This window comes from Prionailurus viverrinus, chromosome C1 (genome assembly GCF_022837055.1).
Source record: "Prionailurus viverrinus isolate Anna chromosome C1, UM_Priviv_1.0, whole genome shotgun sequence".
In the NCBI taxonomy this organism is placed as follows: domain Eukaryota; kingdom Metazoa; phylum Chordata; class Mammalia; order Carnivora; family Felidae; genus Prionailurus; species Prionailurus viverrinus.
In genome coordinates, this window is record NC_062568.1 from 199,899,328 (window position 1) to 199,914,708 (window position 15,381).

Here is a 15,381-nt window from a genome sequence, read left to right on the forward strand (position 1 = left end):
CTCCGCGGTGGCCTCTGACCTTCGCTGGGTTTGGGTTGGTTCGGGCTCGGGGCGAGGGTGAACGGGCTCCAAACTTTTCACTTCCTGGCGGGGTACTGCTCAGTGGACTACGGAAACAGATGTTCCTGTCTGCTTCTCAGACGGACTCCGAACTCAGGCTAAAGTAAAATCATCTAGTTTTCTTCGCAGTTCTGTTTAAAAGGTAGGAACGTGGATCACCTTGCCATCTAAAACACTCATCTAAAACACACCTCAAACTATGGGAAGCTGTGCATCTTTTTATCTTAACTTCTTGTGAAGACCTTAAAAAAACTGGAAACGGGAACTTTTTTGCCTCTTGGGCAGCGTGGCTTCATTTGACTCCAGAAACCCACTGGAGATCGTGGCAAGAGCACAGATGAAAGCAGAGCTTAGTTCCTGGAATGCCCACTTCTGTACCGCATGGCGGGGATAGTGATCTATCCTTAGACGTCACGGCTTTTCATTGAAATGGAAACCACAAGGCTGGTGTCAACCTTTTTGTGGAGTGTTTTGTGTGGGATCTCTGGGGTGACTGCCGGCCCGTAGTCATGCTCATGTACATATCTCTTCATCAGGACTGCCCTGGCTTGCCGGCTGTTGGCCAGATCCCCAGGTACTTTCAGGGCGAGGACTGTTGTGTTAAAACCACCTGCCATCTGTTGGTGAAAATTTTTTGGACTCTAAATGATGAGTCACTGATTTCTCCTGCTGTTCCTTCTGCTGCCAGGACTGATTTACCTCTTGGACTACATCAGGAGAAACGCTGGGAAAACTGGCCCTGAAGCTTTGTCCTATGCAAAGTTCATGTCCCTGATGACCAGACTTGCTGGTGCCATCACCAGAAAGGTGGGGAGGACCTCCCTTTGCACTTCCACGAGGTGGCGAGGAGACAGCAACAACTGGTCTGGTCCTCGCTCCAGGGTCTTTCATGGGGAAAGCTAACAGCCAGCAACTTCAGCCGGGTTGGGCTGGAGTTGAGAGTCAGAGGCCGTTCCACATTTCCTTGCCAACGCTCTCTTGGTAGGGCACCTAATGCCGGTCACCCAAGGGTTGGCACAAGGTAGGTCCTCAGTGACCACTGGTTAAACCAATGAGTGAGGTCTGTGACCACAAAGTGGTCACCCAAAGCGCCAAGCCACCAGGAGTAGGGCGCTGGACCCAGTTTAGCCCACTAGGCCAGGGTGCCCAAGTAGCAGTGCCATCGGCAGAACCACCACTCTGAAATTCTGATACAGTGTCTGCTCTTGCCAGCCTCAAGAGGAGAGTACTTGGAATGATTTGCAGGAGAAGTTCAGGAAGACTTCTCATACAAAGCTTAGTGCTAGATCATATAAACGGAAAGGAAAGGCTACAGGAAGGGTGGGCACCCAGGGTGCCTGGGGGCGAGGACTTGGATTTCACAGCGGAACCCAGTCGTTTCCCAAGAAGCTCAGGTTAACGAACCCCTCTGTCCGCTAGAGCGTGGTAGCCCAAGTCCTGTGCTAAAACAGAAGATACGCTTCTCTGCTGACTCAGTTTCACACAAATCGATTTTTATTGTAGCCTTTCGTCCAAAAAAAAAAAAAAGTTGATTAAGGTGTCTCAGATCTAGCTTTATTCACATGTCCTAAAATACCCTAAAATATTTCTGTTTCATGCCTTCCACTTTGTTTTTGCCACCCCCAAATTCTAGCTAAATAGCAGCACACCCCTAAGTGCAGAAGATTCTAACTCCCTCGAGCATGCTCCGTTTCACTGAAGTTTTCCAAAGATTTCCTGCCTGGAGAAATTACCGAGTCCCAGGTGGGTGGGATTTTATTCTTACACACAGAGTAGGTGTGATTTTGTGGGAGGCTCTTCTCCCAGCCTCCTAGATCAGAGGCAGATATGTGCCTGAGTCCTGGGTGGGAGGTGAAAGTCCCATACTTTCCTGTACTGTGATTACCAGGCTTGAGCCGCCAGTCCCTTCTGCCACGGTCGGTGATTGGGAGAGGGGACCAGCTGCGTGGGCCTGCCCAAGGCCCTGAAAGCCCCAGCTGACCTTTGCAGCCGAGACGGGATTGGGAAATTTTACCCTGTGTTCAGAAATAACCCACTCTCCGGTGATCTGGGTGGTGTGGGATGCAGTTAGGACAAGGCGAGCCTTCTTGAGAGGAAACGGCGTTGGTGCTAATCTCCGTGGCTGAGTAGCGATTTGCTGGAAGTAACGAATCCAGCCACGTTCCTTATCTAGGCACAAGATGCACTTGTTGCTGAGGCCGAAACACTGATATGCTTCTAGAACTCCTGCCTTCTCTGTGGACCCAGGAGCAGAGGGAGCACATCGGTACTCGGGGCTTCATGATGGCTGAGCTCTTGAGGGACATGTTTCCCTGCTCTGAAGGGTGATTTGGCCGTAAAGAGGATCCAGATGAGAGGTGGAAGTCTCGCTAAGCTCCCAATACAAGAGAACTTTGGCAAATTGTCCGCGTTACCACTTGAGAGTTGGAAAACCAACACTCTATGCTCTAGAGCACAGCTACGGGCTGAGGCATTCAGATGCACTTCATGCCAGTCAGACAGACCCTTAGGCACGTGGTCTCTAGCAACAGGTGCAATACAGTGACACCCGCCCGAGGCACCCTTGTCCCCTGGAGGTTACCAGATCACAGAACAGGGACACCGCTGTCCTCGCTCTAGGGAGTCTCCATGTTTGAAGTAGATGAGACACCCGGGAGATAAAAATCTGTATCCCCACCCAGATAAGCCAAGGGGGCCTTCAGCTCAAACATGCACAGACTTGTAGATTTATATGATTTAAAAACAAAACATTCCGCGAGTGACAAAAAGGGAAATCAGAAAGGGAAATCTGAAAGGGCAATCAGATTACACTGGCCTTTCTGTTTGGGAAGAGTTTTGCATACATAGAGTAGTTACCAATATTTGCAAACCTACTTAGTCTCTATTTAAAAGTAGCTACTGGGCTAATCCATGGTTGTGGACGCAATTTACTTTCTAGCTCCAAGACTATTTCAGAAATGCCGATGTGTTGGGGGATTTGTATTAGCAAGTCTTTCCTCTGAAGCCACATCACACAAACAGTAATCCCCAAGAAACTCTAGCCACCCGATCCCAGCACAGTTGCTGCTTCTAAGATAGCGTCAACTGCCAGTTTCTTAAGGATGCTTGCAAGAAATACAAATGCCAGTTCGACATTTCCTGAGCCCTGGTTATTTACCAGACTAGAATCCTCTCTGGGAAGTGTTTAATCCTGCATCAAATACAGAAAGGCAAACCACTGGCTTCAAGAGAGGGAGGGTTCGTTGGGAAGGCAGGCAGGTGCTCCTGAAAGGACCCAGAACTCTGGGGAGGAGGAGGAGGCCTGGTCACAGCAGTTTCAGGAACGTCCCTGGCAACCTGCTGGTTCACTCCAGGGGTGGGAAGGATTGAAGAACCTTCTCAGTGCCCCGGGTGCATGTACAAATTTTGCTGCTTCCAAAGGAGATGCCATGGAGAGGGAGCCCCAACGATCACAGCGGCAGCAGGTTCACGTGGCACTTGGAACCGAGCTGCCTGGGAGGTCACAGCACCCAAGCGTGCCCGTTACTCAGAGCCCCAGGGCCCCAGCTGGGTGGCTGTGGGCTCAGGGCCACTCCTCCCCTTCTTCCTGTGAGATGCCCAGCACCGACTTGTGGGGGATCCTGCACTCCTGCAGAGACTTGGTGAGGTCAGAGAAACGTCTCCGGGGCACCTCCATCGTTTCAATGCTGCAGTGGTGGTAGGCAGCCTGGTCCTCGTGTTCAGCCACGGCCACAACGCTGGATAAGTCATCAGTTGGCCGGAAATAGCGAACGAACCTTCGGCCCGACGGCGACCTGACCGCAAGCAGCAGCCGTGGCTCCCCTTCTGATGGCTCCTTCAAGTCTCCAGCCCTGGAGGAGGCCTGTCTCCTGGCTCGGCCAATGGCTTTCCTCTCTGGGGAGCAAGATGGAGCTCTGGGACCTTCTTCACTTGTCTTCACAGTGCTGGCCTCCTCCTCTTGGTACAGAGCCTGGGTGTTGCTCAGCTGCAGGGAGCTGGCCTTTCGAGCGACAGTCTCCATGGCCCCCTCCTCCCGCGTCTTCCTGTGGATGGAAGGAAGGACTGGGTATTTATTGAGGGAAGAGGAAGCCCCCAGGGACACCTGTTGCAGCAGCTCAGGGATCTCATCGGGAGCTCCCGGGTTTGGAGATTTGTGTGCACAGGCTCCTGGCTTCTGGCTGCTTGGCGACTCACAGCGAATGGCTGGAGGCAGAGAAGCCGGCGCGCGGTGAGAGCACAGCGCCGCGTCCTGCGGTTTGTGCCGACTCGGCCGCGTCCGTCCCTTGGCGGATTTGGGCCTGGTGAGGTGCATGTTTATGGAGTCTTGCTGCCAGATGAAGCTGTCAGCTGCTGTGCGGCCAACAGCGTTGCGTTCAGGGGGAGTTATGTTCACCGGGGCTTCCGTGGCCATTGCTTCTCAAGACCCCTAAGGAAGCAGGAGAAAAGAAAAGAGAAGCCGCGGATGAAACTTCCTGGGGCTCCCCGATCCAAGCCATTCACACCACCACCCCCTTCCCCCGGGTGCCAGAATTAGTGCCAACTGGCTGGGAGTTAGCGGCTTCCCTCTGGATTTCTGGCATGGGAAGAGGGGCGCTGGCTGCAATTCATTCATTCATTCATTCATTCATTCATTTCAATTACTTGGAAAAAAAACCCATCAGTGAACCAAGAGTGACAGAAGACAGGTGTTGAGCCTACAAGTAAATAGATATTTTCAATGAGTAATAGTTGCCGTGAAGAAAATAAACAAGTGTGCACTAGATGGTGACTAGGGTGGGAGACGGATTCTTATTCTTATGGGATTGGGGGTGGGGGGGGGTGTGGACTTTAAGCTGAGAGACCAGACTGATGAGAAGCAACAGGTCATGTCACAATCTACAGCAGGGCTGGCTAACTTGTTTGGGAAATGTTTTCGGCTTTGGGGTCCACGTGATCTGTGTTCCAATGACTCAACCTTGCCATTTTAGCCACTGACCCATTTCCCCTTGCTCCCGTAGTCCTGACTTTTTTCCCGTCTACCCACAGCTTGACCTTACTTCAGTTTTCTTCCTCTTGCCTTTTCTTTCAACCTTGCCAGGTGGCTGTGCACAAATCAATGTAAAAAAAAAAAATCCTCCCTCCACTGCCCTCACGTTGTCACCAGGTGGGGAGGGAGAGGGGAGGGAAAAGGAAGAACAGTGCTCCCACCCACCCCCTCCAGCACCCCCCGCCCCCGAACCTCCCCGCCTTGCTGATCCACCCATTGGCTAGAATTCACAGCGAGGTACGTGGGTTCTAGACCAGAGGTCAGCAAACCTTTTCTGTAAATGTCCAAACAGCCAATATTTTCAGTGTTGCCCACCATAGGGTCTGTCACAACTCTGCAACTCTGCCCTCTTAGTGGGACAGCCACCACAGAGAGGACGTAAATGAATGGGCGTGGCTCTGTTCCCATAAAACTTCATTTATGGACGCTGAACTTACAATTTCATATAATTTTCATGGGGCACAGGATATTCTTCTTGGTTTAGTTTTTTCAATCACTTCAAAGTATAAAACCTATTCTCGGCTCGTGAGCCACACAGAAACAGGCGGCGGGCCAGATTTGGCTCGTGGGCCATCATTTACCAAGCCCTGTCCTAGACCAACTCCCCAGGGGACTCTGGGCACTTGCAAATTCTACAGGTGCATGAGCCAGAAAGGCAGAGCAATTGCCCTAGGGTCACAAAGCAGAGCCTGAAATAGAACCCAGGTCTTGTGACACCTGGTCCTGTTCTGGAGGACCAGGCTTCGCCTTCTGTCTTCCCAGCTACCTTGTAACACTTTGAGGGCCTCAGTGTCTGGGTCTCCCGCTAGGGGTGCTTGTGAGTGCTTAGCGAAACAACACAGAAGGCGGGTTCCCCGGAGGCACGGGCATTTCTGTGTGCGGGCCCGAATTGCCAGGTCAGGTGTCCTTCCTCACCATCTTGGCGGCCCCTTCATTAACACAGTTACCACCACCTGGTTACATCCTTCCCAGGACACTTGGATGTCTCAGACTCCCCTCCTCCCTCCGAATCCTGACCACCACCAACCACACTGCTGTTCTGTGCCCACAGGCTGACCAGGTCTCTCTCCACCCTCTAAAGACCGTCCGGTAACTTCCCAGGGCCTCACGGTCCCCAAGAAGCAACGTGTTTGGATGCAAAGGACACAGGATCTGGTACAGTAAGACCTGGGTTCTATTTCAGGCTCTGCAGAGTTAGCTGTGTAGCCAGGGGACAGACATTCTCCCTTTCCGATACATCTCTTTCCTAATCTATAGAATTCGCCATCTGAGTTTGAAGACATTGTGTAAATACCTCTAACATCAGTCCCTTTATCTACAACACGATGACAGTAATATGAGATAATGTAACCACGGCTGTAGGCACCGGACTTGGCGTATGCATGGTAAAGGCTTACTAGGTGGGAAGGTTCTTTTGCTTGTGTTTTTGGTTTTCTGTCTGTCCAGTGCTTTCTTTTATTTTAGGTCCAAATGCCTTACCTGTTGCTTCAGAGCTTTTTCCCCAGGGGGCCCTTGGTGGTTCTACTCCTAGTCACCTCTAACCCACTGGGCAGATCATGGAACCCACACCCGCCCCGCCCACCACCCAGAAATACTGGAAGGTTGATTTCAATGAGCTGCCGCCTACGAACTTGCCTCAAAAATGCAAAATAATGCCTTTCTAATACATGCCTTCTGATTCCACACTCTAATTGCATCCTTAGCTCAAACTCACTCAGAGCTACCTTTGTCACACGATCCTGAACAATGCAATGCCCGCCCCGCAGTTTTCCATTCTAACGTTACCGTTCTGTGCATGTTACCAATATTGCCAAATTTTAGAAAGAATCCTCTCCCTCTCTGGCAAAACCAAAACCAGACAAAACACAGTCTTCCTGTATATTCCTGAAGCTCTACTCAGTTCAAAATCTGCCCTCTCTCTCTTAATGTAAAGGCCTCTGTGTTTGTTCTAGTCTATCCACAGACTGGGTCTCTCCACACTTCTAGCTAGGTTTTCACACCCAATCTGGCTGCCGGGAGTTCAGGAACCTTCTCCCCGGCACCAAAAAAGCCTGCCCATCTCCTTGTTAATTTAATCTATTTTCTGATCAACTGTGAAGCGTGTGTGGTCCCTCCCTCCACCACCACCCCCACCCCCCACCCATTCGCTTAGTTCTGAAGTCTTTCCCTTGCAATTAAGCAGCTCTGCACTTGAACTCAGGATGACAGAGGGGGTCATAACTGTCCAACTGTTCTGCCTGAGATAAACTCCAGCGAGGAACCAACTCCCCTTCTCGGCCCACCCTCCCCCCTCGAGGAGTGGCTATTAATTTGCCACAGCTTCTACAGAATTATCACAGACTTGGCTTCTCACTCCCACACATGCCTCGGGAAGGTTTAACTGTCAGTAAGTTTGGTAACTTAGAAACCTCTTCCTTAACAACTTTGATGAGGAAAAGTCATGTGTTCTCCCAGGCTCCTTGCTGGATTATTTTTAACAGTATGTGCATGCACTTTCTATACCTTTTGGTACTATATAATTATCCATGTTTGGGGGGGGGTGTCATATTCAAGACACCCTGGTCATAAGATAACATGACTGCGAGCTATCTCAGAGAAAAACCTCAATTATGACTAATTCCTATAAGCCCACTCATGGTTATTTAGAGACTAACACCTCCTTCAGGTAAAACCGTTCCATCGAACCTGCTTTCATAACCCACTGCCTCCTCCCGAGTGCAGGGACCATCTGTTACATGGAGGGAACACCAACTCTCCCCAGCATCTACCCCATGGAGAAGGAAAGTGGGGGAAACAGGTGTTTGGGGACCTGGTCCAACCTTGCCTTTGTTCCCACACTTTGTGCCACAGTCCCGGGCTCTGCCCACCCCCCTCGGTCCAGGAAGGTTTGTGCAGCCCCCGTCATTACGCCTGCTCAGCTCCTTTCCCCACCTCTAGTCCTGGCAGATTCTCAACCACAAAGTGATTTGACAAGATCTAGGCGTAGGCATCCGTCAAGCTGCCAGCTGAATAGGCAAGTGGCCTGTTTACTTAAACAGAATAGCTGCGCCCCAGAGGCCAGCGAGGAGTCAGGAAAACAAACACTGATAACTGTTTCCAGGGAATTGCCAAAGAGCAGGCGCCCATTCCTTGAGATTAATCGCCAAATCAACGGGAAACAAAGAACGTGTGATGGGAAAGGCGGAGGCCATATTCCTGCTTTCCAAGGGAGCCCGCCTCGCATCACAGGGTCAGACCACCTCCTATCACTCACAACCCAAATCGAAACCCACAGTAAAGGCAATAAAATATAACCACCCACATACCATCTGCTGATACCCATCAAGGATGCATACATTTGAATTGGTCTTTTAAAAATGTTTATCAGTTAATAGTATCCCCTGCCAATCCCCAGCCCTCCCTGGCGGGACTTGCAGGATGAAAGTGCTCAGAAGAACTAACAGGAGACAGGGGTTGGCCTGAGCAGGACAAAACTCTGGTACTATTTCCACTTCTACCCCCGACAAAATGATCAGAATGGACCATCCCACGCACAGTGCCTTGTTTAAAAGGGGGAGTGGAGAAACTGGACCACAAGTCACCAAGTGATCAAAGGTTTGGAAAAGGCAGTGGCGATGGTTGCAACAGCAGTGTGGGGAGGGGGTAGGTGGAGGAGGAGAGCTCAATTATTTCCAAATACTGGCAGCTCTAGAAGAAAACAAACTGGGAACGGCAGAAGCAGGCATTTGGGGGAGGGGCAAGGAAGCAAGAACGTCTAGAAAGTGAGAGGTGCCTTGGGTCTGGGGGAGGCTCTGATCTGGTTCCGGTCTCTCCGTGTGTCCCTGTGGGTCTGCGTCCCCGTCCGTACTGCCCAGCCAGGAGGGCACGGCCCGCGCTTTCCCGGGAGTTGTCCCATTCCACCAACGGTGAGCTGGGCCGGGCTGGCTTGGCCCCGGGAGTGGCCGCTTCTCCCCGGGGCCCGTCCTGTTCCCCCGAGGGCGCCGCCGGGTCGCCGCAGGGTCGGGGCCGGGAGGCCCGCCTCGTCGCCGGGTGCGGGCACGCTCACCTCGCAGCTGGTCCATCCGCCGCGGTCGCCTGGCCGTGTCCCGCTGGTAAACAGCCGGCGTCTCCCCGGCAACCGCGCCGGAGGGGGCCACGTGCTTCCGGTTGGGCGGCGGGTCGCGCGGTTGGGGGGCCTCCTCCTGGCTCCTCTCCTGGGGGAGGTGACCCTTGGCCTGCGGGCGCCGCCGGGCAGGAGAGCGTTCTGCCTGCTGGCTTCGGGCCAGGCCCCCACCCTCTCTGTGACCCCGGTTGGGGAGAAGCTGCTGGACTAATTCCTGGGAGCCCTAGAACCTCCGTGGCTGCTTTTAGGGCACCTGTTGAGTTGGGCCACTTGTCTGCCTTGTGTGCCCTCAGTGCAATTCCTTCAGCACCACTTCCGTGACCCCCATTTCCACATGAGCATCCCCATTCCCCGCGGCATCTGGACCCTTGTTATCAACCACATCTGCCCCTGCTACGATGACCCCCACCCCAACCACCACCCCGATACCTCCAGCAACTCCAGGCTAGCCTACCACGTTTGTCTGGAAACTCCAGTCCATTGCCTTCTGGGCTTCCCCCCTGCAGACCAACCTGCTTCTGCCCTACTCTGTCCAGCCCATCCATGGTCCTTTACCTGGGCCATTATCGCCCCTGCCCTTGTCCCACTGGTCTCTTCATCCCTCCCATCTGCTGAAACTCCATCAGTCCACCTCTACCAGGGTGCTGACAAATCCTTGACCCACCACAGACGTTGCCCTAATGGAAACGTGTGGTCTCCAACCTCTACCAGACCCTCAACCCCCACTCAGAAATCCTTCCAACTCCCCCCAGTTCGTTGTGTCTCCTTTCTCCTCCCAGGTTATTGCATACCTTGTCCTCTCTCCTGAAACCTCTCCCCTCTCCCCCACCCTCCTCCCACTCAGAAGAATCCTTCCCTCCTCAGAGACAAAGTAGAAGCCATCCTATGGAAGCCTTCTTGGTGCTCTGACATCAGATTACACACTCGCCTGCTTTCCTTCCTCCCTCCTTCTCCTATGGGAGGAGACCCGTCCTCTGACTCTGTCCAAGACCTCCAGCTCCTGCAGACGGCCCTGAAGCCCATTCCCTGCCACAGGGCCACACACATACACACCCTCCCCTCACTCCAGGCCTTTGCTCCCGCTGTCCCCTAGGTCTGGAAGATTCTTCCCCACCCTCCCCGAACTTCGCCTCCTCCCTCTTTTTCCCTAATGCCCACTTACCCTTCAGACCCCAACTTGTCGGATGAAGACTTGCTTCCAAAACGGACTTAAGATAGCTTTAGAAAGGGTCCTTACTGGTCTATTGCCTGCCTGCCAGGCACAGCACTAGACTCTTGGAACACACAGATGAATAACTTAGTGACTCTGGCAGATAATGTTAATCGACATCTAAGAACCAGATTACCAGAGGAAAGAATTAGGATTTATTACCTGGCATTGTGGCCAAATATGTACTATCTTGTCCATCCTGGACACATGGACACAGGATTGCAATAGGGTCCAATTCTGCCCTCCTACATGATATTCACAATTTGGTGGTGGTGGAGAGGGGCGGGGGGGGGGGGCATGTCACACACCCAAAGTTACAAATAAGATTATTTTCGATACAATTTGAGCCAAGAATGGAAGAGTGGGTACAGGCTGGACATGATTATGTGCCAAATGATTGTCGCAGACAGGAAGTTCTTTGGGCCTGGCCGGGGGGGGGGGGGGGGGGGGGGGGGGGGCGGTGGATCATCTGGGAAGTGGGGGGTGGGGGTGGGGGTGGGGGAATAATTTCAGCAGTGATGTCTCTTCCCTTCTCAGAAAAGCAGCACCTGATCTGTGGGAGCTGCTGGTGGGCAGGCCTCCTGCTAGGGTCACCCCCTCCCTCCACCCCCCACAGCCAGGGTGGCGTCTGAGGCCCCAAGAAGGTGCAGGAGGTGGCGGTTTTACGAGCTGTTGGCTTTGAAGCTCCCGGCTGGTGGCTTAGTTCTTGTAAATGATTCTGTCAGAAATATCTAAGCAATGCTCTTAAGGCCTTCAACGCCCACCCAAAAAAGATTAAAGTAGATCCTTCATCAGCTATTTTAATATCACCTAAGAATTATGCAATCTTTTGGAAAGTCAGATTGGCTTCTCACCCCCTATGTGTGTTTGTGTGTGTGTGTGTGTGTGTCCCAGTATCCAGTAAAATGTTGCCTATGCCCAGGGGCTGCTTAGTATTTAGTGGTATGTGCCCTTTGCTCCCTGGGGCCATGTAACGCACGGTGCCAGGGGAGGCTGGAGGGAAGGAAAGGAAACCAACCAGCCAATTGCTGTGACTTCCAGCTCTTTAAAGAGATTGCTGGCTTGGCTACTTCTGTGTCCTCTCTTTCTTTAAAGAGCGTGTCTTCAAAGGACAAACCCTATAATGTCTGGTCTCTGGCACACGAATGGATTCTCAGTAAACGTGGCCAGAGGTCTCTGCCCTGAAAAATTAAATGTGGACTCATCCTCCTTCCCAGCCATGGTTTTCTTTCTCTCCAGCTTGTTCCCCAAATGGACCTTTAGCCTTTTCTCTCTAGGGTCATGCCTGCCCCATCCTGCTTCCTTCCTTGAAGTTAATCCAAATTTATCCATCCTTCAATGTTAAAAGTCACCTCTTCCATGAAGGCCTTTCCTGACCACCTCCTCCCCACCCCCAAACCTCATGGGCTTTTGCTGATCCCTTCTGGTCCAGTGGAACATGCCCAAGATGGCACCATGCACCCTCCCCAGGCAAGCTCCTCTTTCAGAGCTCTCGTCCAGAAAGGCATCATTGGCCTCCTGTGCCATAGAAAACTGACCCTCAGGATCCTTCAAGTTAATGAGTGGCAGAGCACTTTTCCAAACCCTAAACCACCTGATTCCAAAGCCCACCCTGTGCCCCACCCCCACCCTGGCATTCCCGCATGGCACCTTTACCTGTACCCACCTATTGTGCTGGTCGTGAGGTTGCAGGAATGGCCCCCGGAGTCAAGGCTTGAGTTTGAATCTCTGCTCCACCCCTTGGGTAGCTGATTACACTGCTCTGGACCTCGGTTTCTACCTCTACAGAATGTAGGACATAAGAATGGGATTGTGGTGGGGGTGAAATCAGATAATACATGTAAAAGTCTTAGCACAGTGCTGGGCACGTTGTGAGTGCTTGGTGAGGGTTAACGCTCATTATCCTGTTGGTTTCATCCTACAGGGTGCCTCTCCTTCCGTAGGTTATGAGCTCCTTGAGGGCAGGAACTTGCCTGTGTCTGAGTCCCCTGCTTTGCCCACACAGTGCCTGCTTCATGGTAGGCGCTCAGCAAATGAGAATAAAATTAATGAAGAGGCAATGCTGATTCCACAGTGGCTTTTCCACCGAGAGACCCAGCTAGCTGCCATTTGGTGCTCCCCAGGGATATGTGGTTTGAAGTCTAAATGACCTGCCCCAGGGCTGGGCTGAAGCCAGGAGCTTCAGTTTCTCAGCAGCTTGTCCCCAAAGAGCACTTGGCCTCTTTTTGAACTAGCAACTTCTAGATTCTGGAGTCTATACCCAGTGTCCTATTCTGCCCTCAATCTCATCAGATGTATTGATTGAGACTGTGGATAATCTTTAAGCGGAAGGAGGACTGAGTGCATGCTCTGGTGGAGAGAGCTTGCCTCCTGATGCACCAGCTTCCCAGGGGGACCTGCAAGAGGGAAGTTTCCAGGTAATGAAATTTACCTCTGGAAGTGCCGCATATTATTGGAAAACATCCATAAATGCGCCTACTCCCCAGTCTTCTTGAGCAGAAAATATCAAACACGGTAACTCACCTTGGCTACTGTTGACCAAGGGCTTTCAACTTCAGGAGCTTGTTGAAGCTTGCTGGCGGTCCGCGGGAGGCCAAGGCCATTGTCTCCACCTCACAGATAATGAAGCTAAGGTTCCAGGAGCTTAAAGGGCTCTGCTAGGGAGTGGTGGAGGCTTGCTCCGACCCCCTTCTCCGACCTAGAATCTCGAGTTCTTTGCTATGCACCTTCACGGTCCCTTCCACGATGCAGCCTTTTCTTGGCGACCGGAAGCCAATAGCTACTTCAGGTGCACTAGTGTTGATGTGGCTAGAGCCGTCTGTCCCTACACTCAATGGCCCTGGGTTCATAGGCCTGGTCATTTATCGTTGTGATCATTCTTCTCTCTCCCTTGCCTTCCCAGTAACGGCCGCCACTGTAACTCCCTTCCCGTTCAACTGCTGGGTCCGAGAAAACAGAAGCTGACACCTTTTGCTGGAATGGTGTCTAAAATAAGATCGTTTGTGGCAGCTGCTTGGACACTCGGGTCGTTTTAGTTTTGTTTTCTCCTCTGTGTTTTGGGTCCATACAGCCCTTAGCTCGAGGACCCACAGGGAAACAGGAGAACAGCTAAGTGTTAGGGACGCCGCCTTTGGAGTGGACACACCTGGGGTGAGTCCTGGCTCTCTCAATTTGCGGGGCCCAATAACTCCGCTGGGCTCTATTCCCTGGTGGATAAACTGGGGTTGATCTTCTAAGCCTCATCGGGAGTGCTGAAAGAGGATTTTAGGAGATGGTCCACAACCCATGCTTTAGCCCTGCGCTGGCCCTCAGCAGGTTGTAGTTTTGCTTCCGTGTCTGTAACTCGAAGCATGATCAGACTCTGATCATTCATTCATTCATCCATTCATTCATTCCTTAAATGCTTGTTTGTTTCCCATCTCTCCGTGCCTGGTTTCCTTATCCGCACAAGGAGGGTCATGGCAACACTTCTGCAGCCGGGGGACATGAGGACTTAATGGGTAAATAGACATGAAGTGCTCAGAAGCCACGCAGGGGGGAGAATAAGTGTGACACAAATGTTACCATCCTCACCATCAGTACTAGTGTGCACTGGGGCCTGTGCGGGCCAGTCAGGCACCAGGGACAAAGAGGGGAGCAAAATGGAATGATCTTTGACTTATGCAATGTGCAGGTTCCTTCCTCCTTACTGTCTCCATGGGGGGAAAAAGCCGAGCCATGTTTCATCATTGTCTACGTAAGACGAGTTGACGGGTCTGAGAGCATAGCTCACAGAGACCCACCAGCTTGCCGGCTGCTGTCCTAGAGGCTGGCACTGGAGTCCCTGACGGGCCCCCTCCTGTGTTCTCACCCTTCGTCAAGTCCCTAGGCCTCCGGCCCTGTGCTCTTGGTTTTAGTTCGGCACAATCCAAAGCACCTGCAAATAATCAGTCCAAAGGAGAGAACCATGGCCGTCTTGCCCAAGTCACAGCCGTGAAGGCGGGTGTCTGTGAAAATGCTCTGTAACCCTCAAAATGCCACGCGGGCGAGAGCTCTAGGCAGCCAGCCTGGTGAGGTGGAAAGAGCACTGGATTTGGAGGTTGGGACCAGAGGTGAAGTCCTGGTCCTGCCACTTGGCAGCTGTGTGTCACTTGTCTCTGAGCGCTTGCTCTCCACAGCTACCAAGTGAGAAAGCGAGAGGCTCTTTCTGGTAGGGTTGTATGAGGAGCAAATAGGAGCAGAATGCAAATTTAAGGAAGTTCAAGACCCCCTCAAACACCTCCTTTTGGAGGTGGGTTCACTGCTTCTCACTCTCCATGGGCTTAGACTGGCGTCCCTGGACACAGATCTGCAACCGAGAAGTGCATTCCCAGGAGGCTCCCAAGAGAGACACGTGTCGGGAAGTGAACAGGGCAAGATTGGAGGGAAGGAGGAGTTGACACACAGACACTGATTTCACTGTCGGTAATGCATCCCGGTCTCTTTCTTTGTCTCTCCAAAGCATCATCACCTGCTCGTGTAAAAGACGTGCGTGCCTTCTTCATGGACTAAACCCTCGCACGGTTATTTTTGCAGACTCAGAAGAGGAAAGGGAGCCAGACTGTAGAGATGGAACCTAATTTAAAAACATCCATGCAGCACTTGAAACAGAGGCCGGCTGGGACCAGGGCTGGTCAGGGCCAGGCCTTCCAGCATCCACCAGAATCTTGCCAAAGAGGGTCAAAAGTAGCAAAGGCACCTGATGACCCCTCCCCCTGCCAGGGCTCTGCAGGAGGACGCTCACTTTGACGTTTTCCTGGGAAACTTGGTCACTAAGAGTAAATCTAGCCAAAGCCCTGTACCTGCCAAATTCTCTGGGCTCAACGGAGCTATTGTTCATCCTCCAAGTATCAGATTTAGCCTGATTTCTAATGAGCAAGACCATGGGTATTTAAAGGGAGCTGTCGACTGAGCAGTGGGGGCTCCACGGAATGACGGGGGACCCTGAGCCCACGTCCTCCTCTG

The 15,381-nt window shown here is 52.3% G+C and overlaps 2 protein-coding genes across 2 annotated transcripts in view; one reads left to right on the top strand and one right to left on the bottom strand.

The window, feature by feature from the left end:
- Positions 1-9,204, bottom strand: UBXN10 (UBX domain protein 10). Its single transcript, XM_047871184.1, has 2 exons — positions 9,132-9,204; positions 1-4,486 (listed from the first exon to the last, which is right to left on the bottom strand). The coding sequence occupies exon 2, from the start codon at positions 4,469-4,471 to the stop codon at positions 3,623-3,625; it is 849 nt and encodes a 282-aa protein (XP_047727140.1). The 5' UTR covers positions 4,472-4,486; positions 9,132-9,204; the 3' UTR covers positions 1-3,622.
- Positions 8,694-15,381, top strand: part of PLA2G2C (phospholipase A2 group IIC) — a 19,473-nt gene continuing 12,785 nt past the window's right edge. Inside the window, exon 1 of the mRNA XM_047868915.1 lies at positions 8,694-8,991. The gene's annotated coding sequence lies outside the window, so the exon portion shown is untranslated. The remainder of the gene's footprint in view (positions 8,992-15,381) is intronic.

What these genes read in the sequence shown, in the direction of transcription:
- UBXN10 (XM_047871184.1), bottom strand. Translation starts at nt 4,471, where the DNA reads ATGGCCACGGAAGCCCCGGTGAACATAACTCCCCCTGAACGCAACGCT.